We start from the raw sequence: 20,382 nt of genomic DNA on the forward strand, positions 1-20,382 counted from the left end.
TTAATGAATATAAGTACAAAATTAAAACTCAAAATACCAAAGCAACAAACATCAAAAGATCATCACCTTGCTCTTCAGTATACTCTTTGCTTGGTTTCTGGATACCACATTTATTAGTTATCTATTGCTATGCAACAGAATACTTCAAAATTTAGTGGCTTACAATGAGATACCATCTCACACCGGTTAGAATGGCAATCATTAAAAAGTCAGGAAACAACAGGTGCTGGAGAGGATGTGGAGAAATAGGAACACTTTTACACTGTTGGTGGGACTGTAAACTAGTTCAACCATTGTGGAAGTCGGTGTGGCGATTCCTCAGGGATCTAGAACTAGAAATACCATTTGACCCAGCCATCCCATTACTGGGTATATACCCAAAGGATTATAAAGCATGCTGCTGTAAAGACACATGCACACGTATGTTTATTGTGGCACTATTCACAATAGCAAAGAGTTGGAACCAACCCAAATGTCCAACAATGATAGACTGGATTAAGAAAATGTGGCACATATACACCATGGAATACTATGCAGCCATAAAAAATGATGAGTTCATGTCCTTTGTAGGGACATGGATGAAGCTGGAAACCATCATTCTCAGCAAACTATCGCAAAGACAAAAAACCAAACACTGCATGTTCTCATAGGTGGGAATTGAACAATGAGAACACTTGGACACAGGAAGGGGAACATCACACACCAGGGCCTGTTGTGGGGTGGGGGCAGGGGAGAGGGATAGCATTAGGAGATATACCTAATGTAAATGACGAGTTAATGGGTGCAGCACACCAACATGGCACATGTATGCATATGTAACCTGCACGTTGTGCACATGTACCCTAAAACTTTAATAAAAATAAATAAATAAAAATTTAGTGGCTTAAAGCAACATTTATTATTTCACACATTTTCTATGAATCAGGAATTCAGGAGCAGCTTAGCTAGATGGGGCTTGGGGGGTTTTTTTAGACATTTTTTAGAGCAGTTTTAGATTCATAGCAAAAGGGCTTGGAGTCTTTTAATTCTTATTTTAGGTTCAGGGGTACCTGTGTAGGTTTGTTATATAGATAAATTCATGTCATGGGGGGCTGTTTTACAGATTATTCTGTGACCCAGGTACCAACCCTAGTATCCAATAGGTATTTTTTCTGATCCTCTCCCTCCTCCTACCCTCCACTCTCAAATAGGCCCTGGTGTCTGTTGTTCCCCTCTTTGTGCCCATTGGTTCTCATTATTTAGCTCCCACTTATAAGTGAGAACATGTGGTATTTGGTTTTCTGTTCCTGCATTAGTTTGCTAAGGATAATGGCCTCCAGCTCCACCCATGTTCTTGCAAAGGACATGAACTCATCATTTTTTATGGCTGCATAGTATTCTATGGTGTATATGTACCATAGTATCTCTGTCCAGTCTATCACTGATGGGCATTTAGGTTGATTCCGTGTCTTTGCTTTTGTGAATAGTGCTGCAATGAACATTGTGTGCATGTGTCTTTATGGTACAATGATTTATATTCCTTTGGATATATACCCAGAAATGGGATTGCTGGGTCAAATAGTTCCGTTTTTAGTTCTTTGAGGACTCGCCATACTGCTTGGGCTTGGAGTTTTTCACAAGGTTGCAATCAAGTTGTTGATCAATGCTATAGTCATCTGACATCTTGACTCTGGCTGGAGGATCTGCTTCCAAGATGGCGTACGCACATGGCTGTTGGCAGGAGGCCTCAGCTTCTCTCTATGTGGACCTCTCCACAGGGCTGCTTGAACGTTCTCACAACTGTTAGCTGACTTCCCCCATAGTGACTAATCCAAGAGAGAGAACAAGGAGGAAGCTACAATGCCTTCTGTGTCGTAATTTCAGAAGTTACCCCCATCACTCCCACAGTATTCTTTGTTAGATGTCAGTCACTAAGTACCACCCCACATAAAAGGAGGGGAATTAAATTTCACCTTTTGAAAGGATGAGCATCAGATCATTTATGGACATATTTTAAAACCGTCACAGCATACAACACATTCTGGTTTGCCTTCGCCCACACTGGTTACTCTTCCCTTCTTCAACAGGATTTAAAGTGCTGTATTTCCACAGAGATTAATCTCTGACCCTATTTTCTTTCTTATTTACACTCTCCAGGTTATCTTCCCAGTCCTAGCACTTTCAATGCCATCTATACATATATTCGTGTCTTCAAAATGTGAATCTCAAGCCTCAGCCTCTTTCTGCTGCATTCTTGACCTATTCATTGAGATGTCTCACTGAGCCTAAGACATCCAAAACGGAACTCTTGATCATCATTCATAACTTGCTTCCCTCCACTTCACCCTTTCTCCCCACCCCAGAACAAACAGCATCCAAACTGGCTCAAGCCAAAAACTGGGGTATCATTGCTGACAGGTTGGGCTCTTCCTCCCCACTTGTATTACATCTGCTACTAAGTCCTGTTACAAACCATGTCTCAAGTCCATCTCCTTCTATCCCCACTCTCTGCCCCTGCCTACCATCATCCAGCTACATCACCATTATCTCTCACCTGAACCACCACAATGGCTTCCTTTTACTTTTTCTTTTCCTCCCTCTAGTCCATGCTCCAAAGTGTTCCTCTTAACATTTAAATTACACCATGTCAGCCCTCTTCTTAAAACTTTTCAGTGACTTTCCACCAGATTAAGAATAAAATTCATTCTACTTAAAATGACATAAATGGCTCTGCTTGATCTAGACTTTGACTACTTCTCTAACTCCATCTTCCATCTTATATCATTCTCCCCCATGCTTACTATGAATGAATGAATGAGATGGAGAATAAATGTAGCTGTCTTGATAACACTTGCTTTATTGACTGCCTTCCCCTCTTAGTCTCACTTCCCCACTCCTTTATCAACGTTCCCTTCACCTCCTAAGTAAACTACTTCCATGCAAATTCCTGTCTCATGGTCTGCTTCTGGGGTAGCCAAAACCAAGACACTCCCCATCCCCAATCTCCACGTAACTCCTGAGCTTGGAAGATAAACGAGGGAAATAGAGGAAGCAATGGAAAGTTCCAACTTCTGCCTGAAGTTTACTACTATCCCTACCAGTCATGGCATTAGAAATTTGAAGACACATCAGCACACACTAGTATAGGAGAGCTTTATAACCCAGGCAAGTTTTTTTCTGGGCGCATAAGCCCCTACACATCTGGGAAAGTGAGATGTCTTGGGGTATCCCTGGGCCCGCTGGACTTGTACTCTGTTTCTTGATGGTAGATGGGAGCCCAGACTTAATTTTAACTGGCTAGGTACAATGAACGTGCCATATTGGGAGCTATGATAAAAACAAAACAAAAATCAAAACCACTGCCAACAAAAATCTTCATGGCTGGACCTTGTTATCCCTATTTAGAAAATCTTTTATTTCATTTGTATGGCAATATTTAAATGTATTTAAACATCGACAAAAGAAGTTTAATTTCTCAATTTGCCTTGGAGAATATCATGAAGTTTTCTGGAATCTGACCATAAACAAACGTACTAAGAATTCTGGCACAGTATATTTTTGCAGAAAATAAGGAATCCTATGAAGAAATACTACACTACTTACACAATCCCTGGAATGTTTTTAAATTAACTTCAGCTGTGGAGACGGCAATTTTCTGATTAATTTGATCAATGTAGACAGCAAGCTGTATAATGCATTAAAGAAACTGGGCAATTCAGCATTTAGCTCAGACTCCCACAGCTCAGGGCTTCCACTCCACAGAGACTTGTTCACCTACATTAGCATTTCCCTGTCTCAAGACTCGGTTCCCTGAGCCTCATATGTGCAAAATATTGTTTAGGAAGAGACAGAGAAAGAGTGAGAGAGAAGCTGGCCAGTCCATCTAGACCTTCCAAGGTGGCAGAGGATGTTGACGGGATTAGTACGGTCCAAAATTAGATATTCTATTTCTTTTCTTTTTTTTTTTTTTTTTTTGAGATGGAGTCTCGCTCTGTTGCCCAGGCTGGAGTGCAGTGGCACAATCTCAGCTCACTGCAAGCAGTGCCTCCCAAGCTCACGCCATTCTCCTGCCTCAGCCTCCCGAGTAGCTGGGACTACAGGCCCTGCTACCACGCCCAGCTAATTTTTTGTATTTTTAGTAGAGACGGGGTTTCACCGTGTTAGCCAGGATGGTCTCGATCTCCTAACCTCTTGATCCGCCCACCTCGGCCTCCCAAAGTGCTGGGATTACAGGCATGAGCCACTGCGCCCGGCCGAGTTGATTCTTAAACAATTACTTCCATTTTTTAACAAATGAGAGTGATGCAGATTTGATGGCAGATCTCCTATATCTTTCAACAGAACTATAATGCTAAGATGCTTTTGTGACTGGGAAAGGAATTTCTTACAGCGGATAAGAAATCTTAATTTATTAACAAAGTTAATAAATTTTTGATGGCCCAAGTGTTAGTCATTAACATTTGGGGGAGTTTTATAAGTAACACTTTATACGACATAAAAAACAATGATTTGGGAGAAATTAATACACCTCAGATTTCTCAGTTTCACCTTTTCACCTGAAAGCAGGCATGTGAAAGCAATAAAGATTGAGAAAATGAGGATTTCTCTGGAGAGTTGTGGTAATGTCAAACAGTATATGAATTTTATCTTCTGGTAACTTTCTCCTGTTAGTTAACCCCAGGCAGTATTCTTTGCAATCCCAAGTAATTGACTTTGACTGGTACATATGAAGTAGGTTTGACCACCTGTACCAAGGACTCTCAGCTGGTTTCTGATTAGGCTTTTTAAAAATATCAGATTTCAACAAATTTCAATTTGGTTTTGTGTGATTTCACATCTGTTTCAGAAATATTGTTGGAGCTTAGTGAGCTCACCCTACTTCTAAGGAGGCTGTTTTGTGTATTACAAAATTCTTGATATTTCTAACTGCTTGAAATCTACCTGTCACTGTCTGGAGCCTGCAGGAGGGACACAGGCCTTTTTCTTTTGCCCCCTGCTGTTTCCCTGCCCCTTCTCTATCCCACCATTCCCCTGCTGCCCTTCTCACTCCTCTGCTCCTAACACACACCACGATCTACGCTCAAATTTTCAGACCACCAACTCCCCATGTTCTTAATGGTGCTGTCCTTGGCACAGGCTATTTTTTTCTGCCTGGAACACCTTCCCCACCATACATCCTCCTCCCACTTCTCCTAAGTTCCATGGCTAAGTTCCATTCATATTGAGCCCCATTTCCTCCAGAACACCCCTCACCCACCCATCCCAATGTACTAACTTCCATATCTCCCCCTAGCTCCTGAGAACTTGCCGCTTTGGTAGGGTCATATGTTGGAGTATAATGGGGCTTCTCTCATATACCTCCTGTAGTCTCAGTGCCTAGTACAGTGCCTGATGTGTGTAGTTACTTAATAAATTTTGGGTAGACAAATGGATAAATGAGTTGGTGAATAGCTTGGTGAAGTGTGTTCCCCTCTGGCTTCTAATACCAATGAAATACTCAGTTTTTCTTGGCCTTAGTTTCTTCATGCACAAAATGATAGGTTGGAACCAGATGATATCTAAGGTCGCTTTCTTTAAGGTGAAATTCTATGATAATCTCCCCTTAGAGTGAACATTTGTTCCTACAAACATAAAAAAGGAAAGTCACATGGAACCTGTGACAGCTATGAGGATGCGCCTCGCAGACATCCAACTGCAGGGAGCATAATTGACCCAGGGTCCCAACTACTCTGCTCTTGGAAATCCAGCACCACTTTTAAGTGAGGCTGCAACTCCCACAGGCTGCTCCCACCAGTGACTGAGCGTGGCAGGGATACTAAGGCAAGTCCTTCTGTGGGAAACGTGGCTCTCCTCTGAAGATCAACACATCTGATAATATTAATCCTACTACTACTACTAATAAAAGCAATCAATTAGGGAGCATTTACTGTGTTAGTCACCATTCAAAACCCTTTACATATATTTAATGATTTCATTATCACAAATACCCTTAAGGTAAATATTGTTTTCCCTGTTTTAGAAAAGAGATAGCTAAGGCATAGAAAGACAAAGTAACTTGCTGAAGGTCAGAGTTAATATATAGTAGAGCCAGAATTCAAACCCAGGAAGGAGACCATAGTCCTGACCACCATGTTATGCAGCCTCTCAACATTCAGAGTTGATCCCACTCTCTTACTAGAAAAACTCTCCTTATTTGGCTTTCCCAACAATGTACTAACCTGGTGTTCCTCTGAGCATTGCCTAGGCCTCTTTCTGGACCTTTCTGCTCTTTGGTCCATCTCTTACATGCTGGCGTCCTTGGGGCTGTGCCCTAAGCCTCCTTCTTTTCTTACACTATATCCACTTCTGTAGAATCAGTTACCATCTACCTGCAGATAATTCCCAAAAATAGTTCTGCTTCCTGGACTCCTCACCCAAATATCCAACTTCCTACTCAACGCCTCTTCTAGGTTGTCCATCTGAGTACACAAAATCAGCATGTGCCAAAGAGAATTCATCATCTATCCTATTCCCTAACACGTTCCTCCACCCATATTCCTCATTCCAGAAACACAGTGCTACCATCTACCCGATGGTGCATCCCTCTGACACTCTATATCCAATCGACTAGGATATAAGCTCCACGAGGACAGAAATCTTATTTCCCTTTTGGTTGCTGATGAACTTCTGGAAACTAGCCCAGTGTCTGATACATTATAGGCACTCAATAAATACTTGTTGAATGAATGAATGACTCTAATCCATTACCAAATCTTTCGGTCCCACTTTGATGCCATTCATTTCTCCTTACCTCCACTGCTTCTGCTCCAGTCCAAGCAACCAGAATCTATCTTCTGAGCCAACTGGTATCTTTTCTTCCATTCTGTCTCCCTCCAGTTATCTTCCAGACTGCTTTTGTGGTACTATTTTTCAAAAGAAAAACCTTATCAAATAACATTCCTACTTAAAACCCTTTAGTGCTGTTCTACTGCCATTAAGATATAAAACCCAAAGCCCTAACTTGATTCACAAGACCCTCTGTGATGTAGCCTCTGCCCACCTCTTGGGGCTCATCTCTCACAAGCTGACTCCTCCCTCCCTTTGTTCTAATCCTCTGGTCATCTACTCATTCCTCAAGCACAAGCATGGTGTCTTTTACCTCTTACTCTGCACTCATTCTATTCCCTTTGCCTCTAATATTCTTTCACTTTATGTGGTTGAACCCTGTTTGTCTTAAGTTTAATTTAAAGTTTGCACCTTCAAAGGGAACATCTGGGACCCTTTAGACTGGATCACGTTTCTTTGATTTAAGCTTCTGTAATAGACTGAATATATTGAGTGCCTCTGTTACCCTGAACCCCTTGTCTAAAAGCTCATGAGTACGGGACCCTCTATGCCAGGATTGTAAGTGTATCCTCAGCACCTAGCACTATAGTCCATACATATTAATGCCCTATTGAGGATTGTACTGATTTTTTTTTTGGCATCAGGAAATAGATAAGGTCCTTCCTATTGTGATTGGGGAGGATATTGCTTGCAAACGTGCAGTCAAGAAGTTGACAGATCATCTCTAAGATTTTGTTGCTAGATTGAATTCTTATTAAATGAATCCCACATTTCTTATAAAAATATGAAATTAAAATTCCAAAGGCAGAATTTCCCCCTATACAGCTTTTCTTTCATCATGTTTTCTTTTGAAATCCAACTCAAATGTCACCTACCCTGTGATATTTTTCTCCTCTTTCCCAGGCAAGGTTAGTTCCTCTCTCCATTCTGCTCCCCCAGGCATCAGCTTCATATTGTTAAAGGAAGAGGTAAAAGCACATTGTAGTACTTTGTCAAGGTTTGTCACAGATGTGTATGGTTAAGAAATGGACTTACTGTGTATCTATGTGGAAGGGTTTTTTCACCAAGGTATGGGGATAGTTGTTTTTACCAACAAATTTCTATCTTGTGTTCAAATCTTAAAAACATCAAAACAAATAATCCAATTTAAAAAATGGGCAAAGGACCTGAATAGACATTTATCCAAAGAATATATATACATGGTCTATAGACACATGAAAGACACTTAATATCATTAGCCATCAGAGAAATGCACATCAAAACAAGATGCTACTTCTCAAGCATTAGGATGTCTAGAGTTTTTAAAAATGAACAATAACAAGTGCTGGTGAGGATGTGGAGAAATTGGAACTCTCATATATTGCTGATGGGAAAGTAAAATGATATAGCCATGTTGGAAAACAGTCGGGCAGTTCTTCAGAAAGTTAAATATACAACTATCATGTGTCTTTGTCAGTTCAGGCTGCTATAACAAATTACCATAGGTTGGATGGCTTATAAACAATAGAAATGTATTTCTCACCATTCTGAAGGCTGGAATTCCAAGACTAGGGTGTCAGCATGGTCAGGTTCTGGTGAGGGCATTCTTTTGGGTTGCAGGCTGCCAACTTCTCAAGCTCTCTAGCCTTTTCTTATTAGGGCACTAATCCCATTCATAAAGGCTCCACCACCATGACCTAATTACCTCCCAAAGACCCCACCACCAAATACCATCACATTGGGATTAGGGTTTCAATATATGAAACCCTATATATTTTGGAGGACACAAACATTCTGTCCAATGCACCATATGACCCAAAAATTCCACTCCTGGGTACACACCCAAGAGAAATTAAAACATATGTCCACACAAAAACTTGTGCACCAATGTTCATAGCAACATTATTCATGATGACCAAAAGGTGGAAACAACTTAAATGTCCATCAACTGATGAGTGGATAAATAAAATGTGGTATATCCATATTATGGAATATTATTCAGCAATAAAAAGAAATACAGTACTGTTACAAGCTACAACATGGATCAAACTTGAAAACATACTAAGTTAAAGAAGCCACATACAGAAGGCTACATATTGTATGATTCCATTTATATGAAATATCCAGAATAGGCAAATCCAGAGACAAAAAGCAGATTTGTGGTTGCCAGGGGATGAAGGGAGGAGTTAGTTAAGATTAACTGCTCATAGGTATAGGTTTTATTTTTGGGGTGATGGAAATATTCTGGAACGAAATAGAAGTGATGAGTGCATAATATAGTGAAAATACTAAAAACCACTGAAGTGTATACTTTAAGATGGTGAATTTTACATTATGTAAATTATATCTCAATTTTTAAAATACCAAAATAAAATTATTAAGACATCATTGTATTTGTACTGGCACTTATTTACTCAGCATATTTTATGGTTAGTCGCCCATAGTTTCTTCTTTTTTACTGATACAAAATATTTTACATATTTATGGGGTACATGTAAGTGTTACATGCATAGACTATATCATGATCCAGTTGTGGTACTTGGCGTATCCATCAAATACTCAAATGCCTTGAGTATTTACCATTTCTATGTGTTGGTAACATTTCACATCCTCTCTTCTAGCTACCTGGAAATTTACAATGCATTGTTGCTAACTGTAGTCACCCTACTGTGCTACAGAATATTGGAGTTTATCATAGGTTCTTTGGAAACTGTTAGTTAGGCGCAGACTGGGTCAAAATTGTGGTATCCCTTGCAGAATTGTTAGGAATATATAAATTAGACTAGACAGATGGCTGCATTATTTCTCAGTCAAAACTCTTTAGCAGAGCATTTTAATAATATTTAGCATGCTATCCTATACTTGAATGCATATGTTTCCAATGGACTGTGAACTTAAGAGAGCAAAGACCAGGCCCTTTTCATCACTGTGCTCTATGTGCCTAAGACAGTACTTGGAACAAAGCAAATGCACAATAAATGTTTTGCTTTAAAGTACTACTACTTAATGAAAGAAAAGTTTACCTTCCAGGGGACATTTGGCAATGTCTGGAGACATTTTTGATTGTCAGAACTAGAGGGGTGTGTGCTACTGGCATCTGTAGATAAAGACCATTGTTAAATATCCTACAATGCACAGGACACCTCCCAACAACAAACAATGATCTGGCCCAAAATATCAGTTGTGTAGAAGTTGAGAAACCCTATTCTAAATGTTTGAGTGACTTATGAATCCCCAAAATTAATTCCATTAAAAAATGAAAAAAAAAGTCCCCTTCAAGAAAAAGTAATGTTAAAATCATCCTCACATTTGGTGCTCTCAGTAAATGAAATGTCTCAGACCATATCTTTATAGCTCTTAACTGAGTAATCACATTTGTGGGAGAGGCAGATCATGAGGGAAATCTACAAGGTTGTTTAACTTCCCGACCTTGACTTAGATATTATTAACTTGCATAAAGTTCAGTTCTGTAGCAGAAAGCACATGGTAAAATGTGCATTCCTTTGTCTGTTAAAGAGCCCAGGAAACATTTTTACAGTGTATTTAATATGTGTAAGGAAATAATCACAGCTCTCCACTAAACATACAATGCAAGTATTTTCCTTCAAAGTCTGGTAGCAACCCTGTCCAATACCAGGACAGTAAGGAGGTAAACATGCAGTGAGCTTCATCCATGGCGGCACTACTTGGGGGCACTTGGTGGGGGACAGGGGGCTCACCTTTTTCAGGCGTCTAGATCAGGCAAGCTACAGCCTGCGGGCCAAAGCTAGGTGATCCCCTCTTTATAAACAGCCCATGAGCAAAGAACAGTTTTTACATTTTTAAATGTTAGAAGATGGAGCAAAAGGAGAATACTATATCATGACACAGGAAAATTACATGCTATTCAAATTTCAGTGTCCATAAATAAAGTTTTATTGGAACACAATCATGCCCATCTGTTTACCATTGCCTATGGCTGCTTTTGTACTTGGACAGATATCTTATGGCCCTACAAAGCCTAAAATACTTACCATCTGGCTTTTTACCAAAAATGTTTGCCGATCTCTGCTCTAAAATTAAGCAGTTTAGCAAATTGGGTTTCCAGGAGGTCATGTGGAATGGGAACAAGCTCTAGGCTAGAATTCTCAACACCTAGCTCTGCTGGGGATGTGACTCCACTCCATTGGACTGGAGTTTCCTCCTCTGTAACATGAGAGGGCTTTGCTGAACGAGCCCTTCCAGCTCTTAATCATCTATCGTGTATGTTGATTCCAGTCTATTCAATGGTTCCCAGGTGCCAGTGGGGTAAAAGTGCAGAGCTCTGGTCTGGGACAAAGCCACAGGATCAGAAAGTCACTGAAATAGACAAAGAACTGGATAGTTGCTGTGCGTATACAGAGCAGATCTGAAAAGTGGCACTCTACAAGGTTCAGAAACATACATTTTGGACATCTTCATGTGCCCTAGTTTTATAGATTATGTAACCCAATTCTTTTAACCGTGGGGAAGAAGGAAATGGTTGAAACTAATTATTGAGGAAGGCTGGCAACCCCAAAATTCAGGTTTTCAAAATCTAATTTAGCACTTAACTGCAGGTTCGTTGAAATTAACCAGGTAATTGACATCTCTGGTTCTTTTAGCAGTAGGGAAGTTTCTGTTGTCTTTTCTATTTTCTCAATACTAACATGTAGTTCTTTATCTGCAGTGCAAGGCATCACGGGTTGTTAGCATCGGCACGTCAGCCTGGGGTCTGTCACTATGGAACTAGACTGGCCTGCTGCTACGGCTGGAGAAGAAACAGCAAGGGAGTCTGTGAAGGTAATTTTGTAAAAACTCAGACCCTGCACTTGGATCAGGGCCCTTAGGTTTTTATCTGTCACACCATGAACTGCCACAAAATTGCCTGTGGATCTCTTAGGCAAGGACATGCATAACTACCAATAACCAAGGTCTGCTTCCTATGAGATCTCTTCCCAGACAAAATGTGGCTGACGCCATTATACTTGGCATGATTTATTTTAGAAGACTGTCTTGTCAATTATTTTTGTGATTATCTTAGTGAGTATGACTGGGTTGTTTGTTTTCAGTTTTCTTTTTAGTCTAAAGGAACTAAGATGGGCAAAAGCAGGCCAGTAAATTTCTCCTCTAATTATAGTTTAAGTGATTTCCAATGAAATAAACTTTTTAATTATTAATCACCCAACCAGTAGGCTTCAGCCACAAAATAAATACACCTTTTAGCTTATAGATTTGTAACTCACATTTTTAAAATCCATACTGCCAATTTCTAAATGTTTTCAAGGCACATATGCATATATGCAAAGATTTTAAGTATTTTGCTGATTTTTTTGTACATTGCAAACCAAGGAACCATAATTTGCCTTGGACATTGTTTCTCAGACTATGTGTTAGGAACTCCAAGAGAGGCCTCTGATCATTTCAAGGAGGTTGGGGAGGGCAGAGATGAGCATAAAGTTTTTGCCTTGTTTTTCTTTTTATGACTTTCCATAACGACCAACACTGGCAGTGTAGCAGAACCAAATCCACATTCCTCCTGACTGTCTCACCAGGGGTATATTCCTTCAGGGCAGTAGTCCACTCTCACTGTCCCTGTGTCCTTCAGTAGGTAGCATGTGCCTCATCCTAAGTTATTTATCTATTAAATGGCATAACAATACAATTGCAGGTCCCATAAAAGCACTAACATGTTGGCTATTTTTAGGAATAACAATGCTACCTTCTTTTTGCTGGTCTGTTCCTGCCCCAACCTCCTTCTCTCTGGCTGGTTAAAAAATATCTGGATTGACCATAAGTGGGGTCAGAACTTGATAATATCTAAAATCTATGAAACAATAGAAAACATTGATATTGTTCCCACATGTTCCATATTATGCAAAACCTTCTGCCATCACAGTTTGCTTGTGACAAGATGAGAAGAGCATAAAAATACTAGACAAAAACAAAGATCATCATTGCCCACTTAGATAAAGGAAGTTAGAATATCCTCCTGGGACTTGTGTCAATTAAAAGGGTAGGTCCTCATCCTGATTGGATTGATAGTGTCATGATCAAGGGCATTGAGAACCAGACTGACGTGGGTGACCTTGGGCAAGCTAGCTAAGGTAAGCTAGCAAAGGCTCAATTTCCTCCTCTGCAACATGGAGAGAGCAATACCTACCTCTGAGGGTAAGGAGTGTATGCATTAAAGGGTGAGTTCATTACCTGGCATGCATAGAAAATACCTCATAAATTACCATTCCTTCAGGAAGGACCAATAATTCTCATCACAGACTTCTCGTCATTAAAGCACCAGGTGATGGGGGGATTAAATGTGGCTTTATTCTTTTGCTAGACACAACATAACACATTTTTATTTGAAGTCAGTCAGGTGGAAAGGGGCAAAAACCACGTGAAACACATGATTTAGAATCTCTCTTACAGTTGCACGAACATCGGCGTCTACTGCCATAAAACTTGTAAGACCCAGCATGTCGCTGGTGAATAAATGAAGGCAAGGTTTGGCTTTCAGGAAGGGCTTTTCTGTAACTGGATAGGAGCAGTTTGGCCATGACCCACACAGCCAATCACATTCTCAATGCTTTCAGGGACTGTATAATACCACAGGCATGAAAGAATTTAAAGCAAGATGTTAAAAGGGCAAGTGCAGGGGGTTCAAGCAGAATGCTCACTATGCAAGTTTTGCAAGCTGAAGAGACGGTCAGCACACCTACTGCTCCAGTCAAATGTTCAGGTCTTAAATTGCAATGATTTTTAGATCTAAAATATGTATCATGTTTTATCCAATTTGCATGGTCCTTCTTGATGGTAAAGTCATATGTTTCTTGAAGCACCAAATAACAGGGTAGTTATTCCCTGATTGCTGGCTTTCTGATTTCTAAGCCAGAGTTGTGGGATGCATGATAATAAGAATACACATCAACCTGCCCCAACAAGGAGAGCCAGACCCCAGGCTGTGAGGTCACAGTCTACCCAGGCCTTCCCCTCTGTCCGTCTATTTGCCCTTCACTCCTCTTGAAGCCCTGCCTCTATGTATCCTGGAGCTTTCCAGCTCTCAGCCTCTACCCTGTCTAAATCTCCTCCCAAGGCAGGGTCTCATCAGTTCGATATCATTAACCTTAAAATGTATGCCATTTCACTGAGATGAGATACAGAGTTGTCCATGAACAAGTACCTGATGAAAAGCTTCAGATAGAGAAGTTTGGGGGAGAACTAAATAAGACTTTTACTTTGTCTAAAGCATGCTTCAATCTCAGGCCATTTTAAACACAAACTGAATTTCCCTTGCTGTCAATTGGCTGTTCAAGTCACAGATCCAAAGTTACTGTAAACTGAATACATCTTACTGAAGCTTTAACCTTATAGCAAGGGTATTATTCACCATTTCTCCTATGTTCTATTTGGCATTTATGCTGGGCTTTCCTGTCTGGACCACACTGGAAATCAGTTTCCAGGGAACAACTAGAGGTCTTCAGGGCTAAAAAAAAAAAAAAAGATTTATTTTTCTAACATCTGAATTTAAAGTTGCAACTCCAAGTACATATCCATAATAAAGTAGACACTGGAAATTAAATTCTCTCTCTTTTGTCTCTAAAAGTGGAAAAACTTTGCTGGGGAAGCATTTTTCCCTTATGATTTGTTCAGGGCCATAAAATGTTCCCCCATTAAAAGTTCTACAGTAATTACTTTATTCATTATCCAAAAATATTCAAATATTTAACATGTTTACAACACTATATTAAATGCTACAGGGGAAACAATGATGAATGTTTTAAGTCCCTGTCCTGAAGGCACTTGGAAACAAGTAGTGGATGAAAGACAAGCACTGTAGCCAAGTATATGCCTCATTATTTAATAAGACAAAAACTGATCAGTTGCACAGGAGAGGCCTGCCAAAGTTCTGTGGAGTTCTCGAAGTTGAGTGGGCATTCATAGGTGGCTGGAGAAATCTGTAAAGGCTTTTAGAAGAAGGGGCCATGCAAGGTGGTCCTTGAAGAATGGGGAGGATATTAACTACTGGAAACCCAGGGAAGAATATCCTAGGGAGGGGGTAGGAAAAGGCGGAAAGTAAAGGGTAGGTCTAGAGAATAGCAAGCAAAGTCTTTTGCCCACAGTGTTGCCTTTGTTAGGGGTGGGGAGGCCAAAAAAGAAGGTGGAGGCCAGATCAGGCTAGGTTTGTATTTTTTTTTTTTTTTGACAGAGTCTTGCTTTGTCACCCAGGCTGGAGTGCAGCAGCGCAATCTCAGCTCACTGCAACCTCTGCCTCCTGTGTTCAAGTGATTCTCCTGCCTCAGTCTCCCAAGTAGCTAGGATTACAGGTGCCTGCCACCACGCCTGGCTAATTTTTGTATTTTTAGTAGAGATGCGGTTTTACCATGTTGGCCAGGCTGGTCTCAAACTCCTGACCTCAGGTGATCCACCCTCCTCAGCCTCCCAAAGTGCTGGGATTACAGGCTGGAGCCACCATGCCTGGCCAGATCATGCTAGTTTTAACTTGGTTATGATACCTGTGCTGTATTCAGGAGGGAACAAAGATTATATTATGACCCCTGTGCAAGGCGTGGCATGATCAGAGCTATGCTTTTGGACTATTAGTTTAATGTCGTGTCTGACATCAAGTTTGCTAGGAGCAGAGCCTGAGAGGGGGATTCTTGTACAAATATTCCATTGAAAGGTATCTTAGGAGCAATTTGCAAGGGAGTGAGAGAGCATGGGAAGGGGCTAGGCAGAGATATGGTTTCAGAAGAAGTCTAGCTTCAGCCTGATCCCACAGGGACCTCTAGGGCGTTAATTGCACCAGAGTTTGTCCTGCCACGAAACAAGGAACTAGGCTGTTAGACTCCTGCATCAGTGAGGCATTGGTCACAAGCTGTGGTGGGGAAAGCAGGGAGAGAGAGGGATTCAGCATCATCTTCCAAGTATCTGTGGGCAACTCAGTTCCCATTAGCTAGATAAATAGTTGTTCAACGAATGAGTTGGTGGTAGAAACAGGGATAGGATATTGCAACTGAGTGGTCTGGAGACAAGAAAAAATAGAACTGAATTTTTTGAGTCCAGGTAACTGGTAGAGGAATGATGATAATAACAAAAAATAGGATCTGGGGTTGTAGGGAAAGATGCTGGTATCTTTAAGAATAGGCTTTCTTAGAGGTGGACCTACTGTGAGCCAGGGGAATTGATGGATGGAGAAGTAGGCACCATTCCTGGGCAATTGCTGAGTCGTTCTTTCCTATTATGGCTATTTCTTGAGCTCCTACTGTATCCAGAAACTACTGAGAGTCCTTGATACCCTAAAAGTCTCCTTTCTCTCTCATATATTATATCCTCTCCCTTTCTACTCTTGGGGCTTTCCCATTTTCCTTTTTTCCTATCTACTGCTTTTTCTCCTTATAACCTCCCTGTGAGCTGGAATGAAACTGTCCATCATCTTTGACTATTTGTTTTCTTGCCCCCAACTGAATCGGCTATAACATCTTACCCCTGTTGTTTTTCCTTCCACTTTATTCATTGAACAAATATTGTCTACTTTGTGTCAGGAGTTGGGATACAGAAGTGAATAAAATAGAAAAACAAATCCTACCTTTGTCATGCTTTCTCATGCCTCCATCATCAACCTCATCATCATCATGATGCTTTTAGTTCCCATCCTTAGGGCTAGAAGTAGCATCTTCCTGCCTCCAATCTGTTGGTTATTCAGTCTGACTGATAATGCGCAGCATTAAAAAGATTTTGATCATTTAAAAGAGAAACGGAGAAAATATGGAGGAGATGAAACGAGGCAAGAGACGGAAGGGGAATGACCTTGGCATTTGCCCAGGGTTACTCTGGAGTCTCTTCCAGTTCCAACATTATACTTATTTTATTAAATCTTTTGTGTTTGTATGCAAAACTGGCTGACTGTGGTCTGGAAGGCTTTATATTTCATTGAATACCACTGGAAGTGTGGCATTGCCGAGCAAAGTCACACTAAACTTGCATGCGTTGGATGGGGGTGTGGTGGGTGGGGGCGGGGGTGGGGTAATCTCATTCACAAGAAAAATACTTTCCAGTGTCTGAAACGTGAAAACAGATTCAAAGGGAGGCAGATTGTCCTCTGTATGTCCCCATGGAGTTCTCTGCCACACAGAACGCAGTGAAGTTTTGCGTGCATTTCACTACACTAACTACTGTTCTTTTATCATCAAGACATCTTTTCCTTCCACAGCTACATGCGAACCTGGATGTAAGTTTGGTGAGTGCGTGGGACCAAACAAATGCAGATGCTTTCCAGGATACACCGGGAAAACCTGCAGTCAAGGTCAGTAAGGTAGCCCGGGGTCATAGTTCAAATTCAATCATTGCAGCAGGGCTGGCAATACAATATGGTACGCAGGATTTCTTAGGGTTTTTTAAAAGTCAAATCTTCAAATGAAGGTGCTTTCAGGACAAGTTTTTCAATCTCTTCTCTTTGAAAAATGTAAAAAGTCTGATGTTTTTGTCAAGATGCCCAATAAAAGGCCTTTTTTCTTTTCTTTTTCTTTTAACTTTTTTAATAAGCTAAAGGCCTTTATATTTTTTACTTTTTTATTTCATCCCTTTCCATAACACAGAAAAAAAGAGCCTTTTTAAAAAGTAAATAATTTTATTGCTTTTTAAACTACCTATGTATTATAAGTATATTTTTATTTTTAAAAATCCAACAGTGCAAAAAAATATAAACTTTAAAGTGAGAGTGATCACCACTAGTTGTTACTATAAGCATAGTTAAGTTTGTCTTAGATCCTGGAAGTCTTTTTCTGTGATAGTACAAATGTAAGTATTTCTCATAGGCATCTTTGCATGTCAGCACACACAGAACTACTTTACATTTTTTAAGGCTGTATCCTAGTCCCTAGTGTGAATACTTTTATCCTTTATGCAAAAATATGCTTTATTTAACCGTTATCATTTATGTTGTCTCCAATTTTTTGCCATTACAAAGAGTGCTAAATCTAACATTGTTCTATTCATAGCCCTGCTTTCTTGAATGAATATTTTTGTAGGAAAAATATTTAAAAGTGGAATTGTTGGGTTGAACGACTTGCATATTTTTATTATACTTCACATACTTTTTTTTTTTTGAGACAGAGTCTCGCTCTGTCACCCAGGGTAGAGTGCAGTGGCGTGATCATGGCTCACTGCAGCCTCAACCACCTGGGCTCTAGCAATCCTCCCATCTCAGCCTTCTGAGTAGCAGGGAGCACAGGCATACACCACCATGCCTGGCTCCTTTTTGCAGTTTTTGTATAGACGAGGTCCCACTACGTTGCCCAGGCTGGTCTTGAACTCCTGGGCTCAAGCCATCCTCCCGCCTTGCCCTCCCAAAGTGCTGGAATTAAAGGCTTAGCCACCACACCTGGCCTTCATATATCGTAATAGATAATTTATAACTTTCATCCTAGATCGTTTGTCTGAAAACATTAAAGAGATGATAATATCTGTAACAGTGTTTCTCAACCTGGATAATTTTGTCTCCCAGGAAGAGTTGCCAGATAAAATACAGATACCCAGTTAGACTTAAATTTCAGATAAACAACAAATAATTTTATAGTATATGTTTGTTCAAAATAGTATATAGGGGATGTGAGGGTGATCTGGCTGTGACATCTGTCACCCCATTGCTCACCTGGGTTGATTTAGCTGATGTGGCTGGCTGGGCAGATGTCCCCTTCCTCCCTCACTGCTCCATGTGTGTCCCTCCTGAAGCTGCGTGCTCGGGCGGAGAGGACGACAATCCCCGATAGAGGAGGACTTACCTTCAGTCAAGGGTATATTAGCTGTGCTCCCCTGCTAGAACCTCCAAACAAGCTCTCAAAATAGTATATGAGATGTGTGTATACTTTAAAAGTATTAGTCATTTATCTGACATTCAAATTTATCTGAGAATCCTTTACTGTTTTGTTTAGAGATGGGGGTCTCACTATGTTGCCTAGGCTGGAGTGCAGTGACTAGACTGCATCCGTGATCTCCTGGCCTCAAAGCAATCCTCTCGCCTCAGACTCCTGACTACAGGCACACACCACCACACCCAGCTGGAATCTTGTATTTTTATTTGCCAAATCTGGGAGCCTTATCCCAGGCAACATCTGGCAGTGTCTGAAGACATTTGGAGGGGGTGCTACTGGTGTCTAATGGGTAGAGATCAGGGGTGCTGCTAAGCACCTTACACAATGCGCAGGATAGCAGTACCCGCAACAAAGAATGATCAGACCCAAATGTTAGTAGTGCCACGGCTGAAAAACCCTGCTCTAAACGTAGTGAATAAAAGTGCCTCATTGGAGCAAGGGATATGGCCTTTGCTATAGATCAGCAGATTTCAACTTGGGTGATTTTGTCATCCATGGGATACTTGACAATGACTGGGGACAGTTTTGGTTGTCATAACTGGATGTGAGAGGTACTCCTGGCATCTAGTGAATGGAGCCCAGGGATGCTGCTAAACATCCTGCAATGCACAGAACAGCCACCACAACAAATAATGTTTTGTGTCAACAGAAGTTAAGAAACCTTGGCATGAAGAAATCTTCAATAATTCAGAAAGGGTCCCCAGTCCTACAATGAAGTTGAACAAAGAGCAGTAAATCAAATTCAGCTGCCCTTGGAGAATGGAGTTTCAGAGAAGACTGGACACCCACTCCACTCTACCACTCCCAGCCCTTGCTGCCAAACCCAGAGGTTAGCCCCATAAACTGAAATAGCCACTCTTTGAGCTGCCAGCCCTACAGTCTAGGAGGGCAATCTGGCTCTCTGTGTCCTACCACCAGCATAGAGGCCAGAGCCCTGAAGATGCTTCTTAGAATTACATGCAATTGCTTGAGAGAGGTTCTTCAAGAATCGTGCATTCAGGGTGGGCACAGTGGCTCACACCTGTAATCCCAGCACTTAGGGAGGCTGAGGTGGGTGGATCACCTGAGGTCAGGAGTTTGAGACCAGCCTGGCCAACATGGCAAAACCCCATCTTTACTAAAAATACAAAAATTAGCCGGGCGTGGTGGCGAATGCCTGTAATCCTACCTACTTGGGAGGCTGAGGCAGGAGAATCACTTGAACCCGGGAGGTGGAGGTTGCAGTGAGCCGAGATCACGCCACTGCACTGCAGCCTGGGCAACAGAGCGAGACTCCATCTCAAAAAAAAAAAAAAAAAAAGAATCATGCTTTCATAAGTAATAATTCAGCTATAATTCAGCTATACCCTTCACCAGAGGTTTTATAGCAGAAAACTTGGTTTTCCATATGTTTTGGATTCTGAACCAAGATACTGTCTCAAGAGATTTGGAATAGAGACAATATTTTTCATGCTAGTTTTAAAGTCCCAGCAAAATATTAACGTTGAGGGAGTGGTCCAATTGGCTCAAGTTTTGAGGCAGTCTGTCTTCTTCCCACAGCCTCCCTGCCCTGTGGCAGCCTGATCAAAGTCCACGTACATCCATTAATGGTGACAGGCCTCAGCCCTCAACTCATGTCTTTCCCAAAACACTCTTCCAAGAAATGAGTGAGTCACCTCAGAGTTAGGGCCAAGCTATGGGATATTCCTGGGTTTCCCATTATGTCCAATCAGCATTTTTCAACTTCCCCATTTGA

General features: G+C 41.0%; 1 protein-coding gene across 3 annotated transcripts in view; it reads left to right on the forward strand.

The window, feature by feature from the left end:
• Window positions 1-20,382, forward strand: part of EGFL6 (EGF like domain multiple 6) — a 183,716-nt gene that overhangs the window by 125,664 nt on the left and 37,670 nt on the right. For all 3 annotated transcript variants that reach the window (XM_063634911.1, XM_055268933.1, XM_055268934.1), the window contains exons 2-3: window positions 11,471-11,583; window positions 16,988-17,080. In XM_063634911.1, coding sequence (XP_063490981.1) covers window positions 11,471-11,583; window positions 16,988-17,080 — 206 coding nt within the window. The remainder of the gene's footprint in view (window positions 1-11,470; window positions 11,584-16,987; window positions 17,081-20,382) is intronic.

The sequence above is a fragment of the Symphalangus syndactylus genome, chromosome X, assembly GCF_028878055.3.
Source record: "Symphalangus syndactylus isolate Jambi chromosome X, NHGRI_mSymSyn1-v2.1_pri, whole genome shotgun sequence".
Classification (NCBI taxonomy): domain Eukaryota; kingdom Metazoa; phylum Chordata; class Mammalia; order Primates; family Hylobatidae; genus Symphalangus; species Symphalangus syndactylus.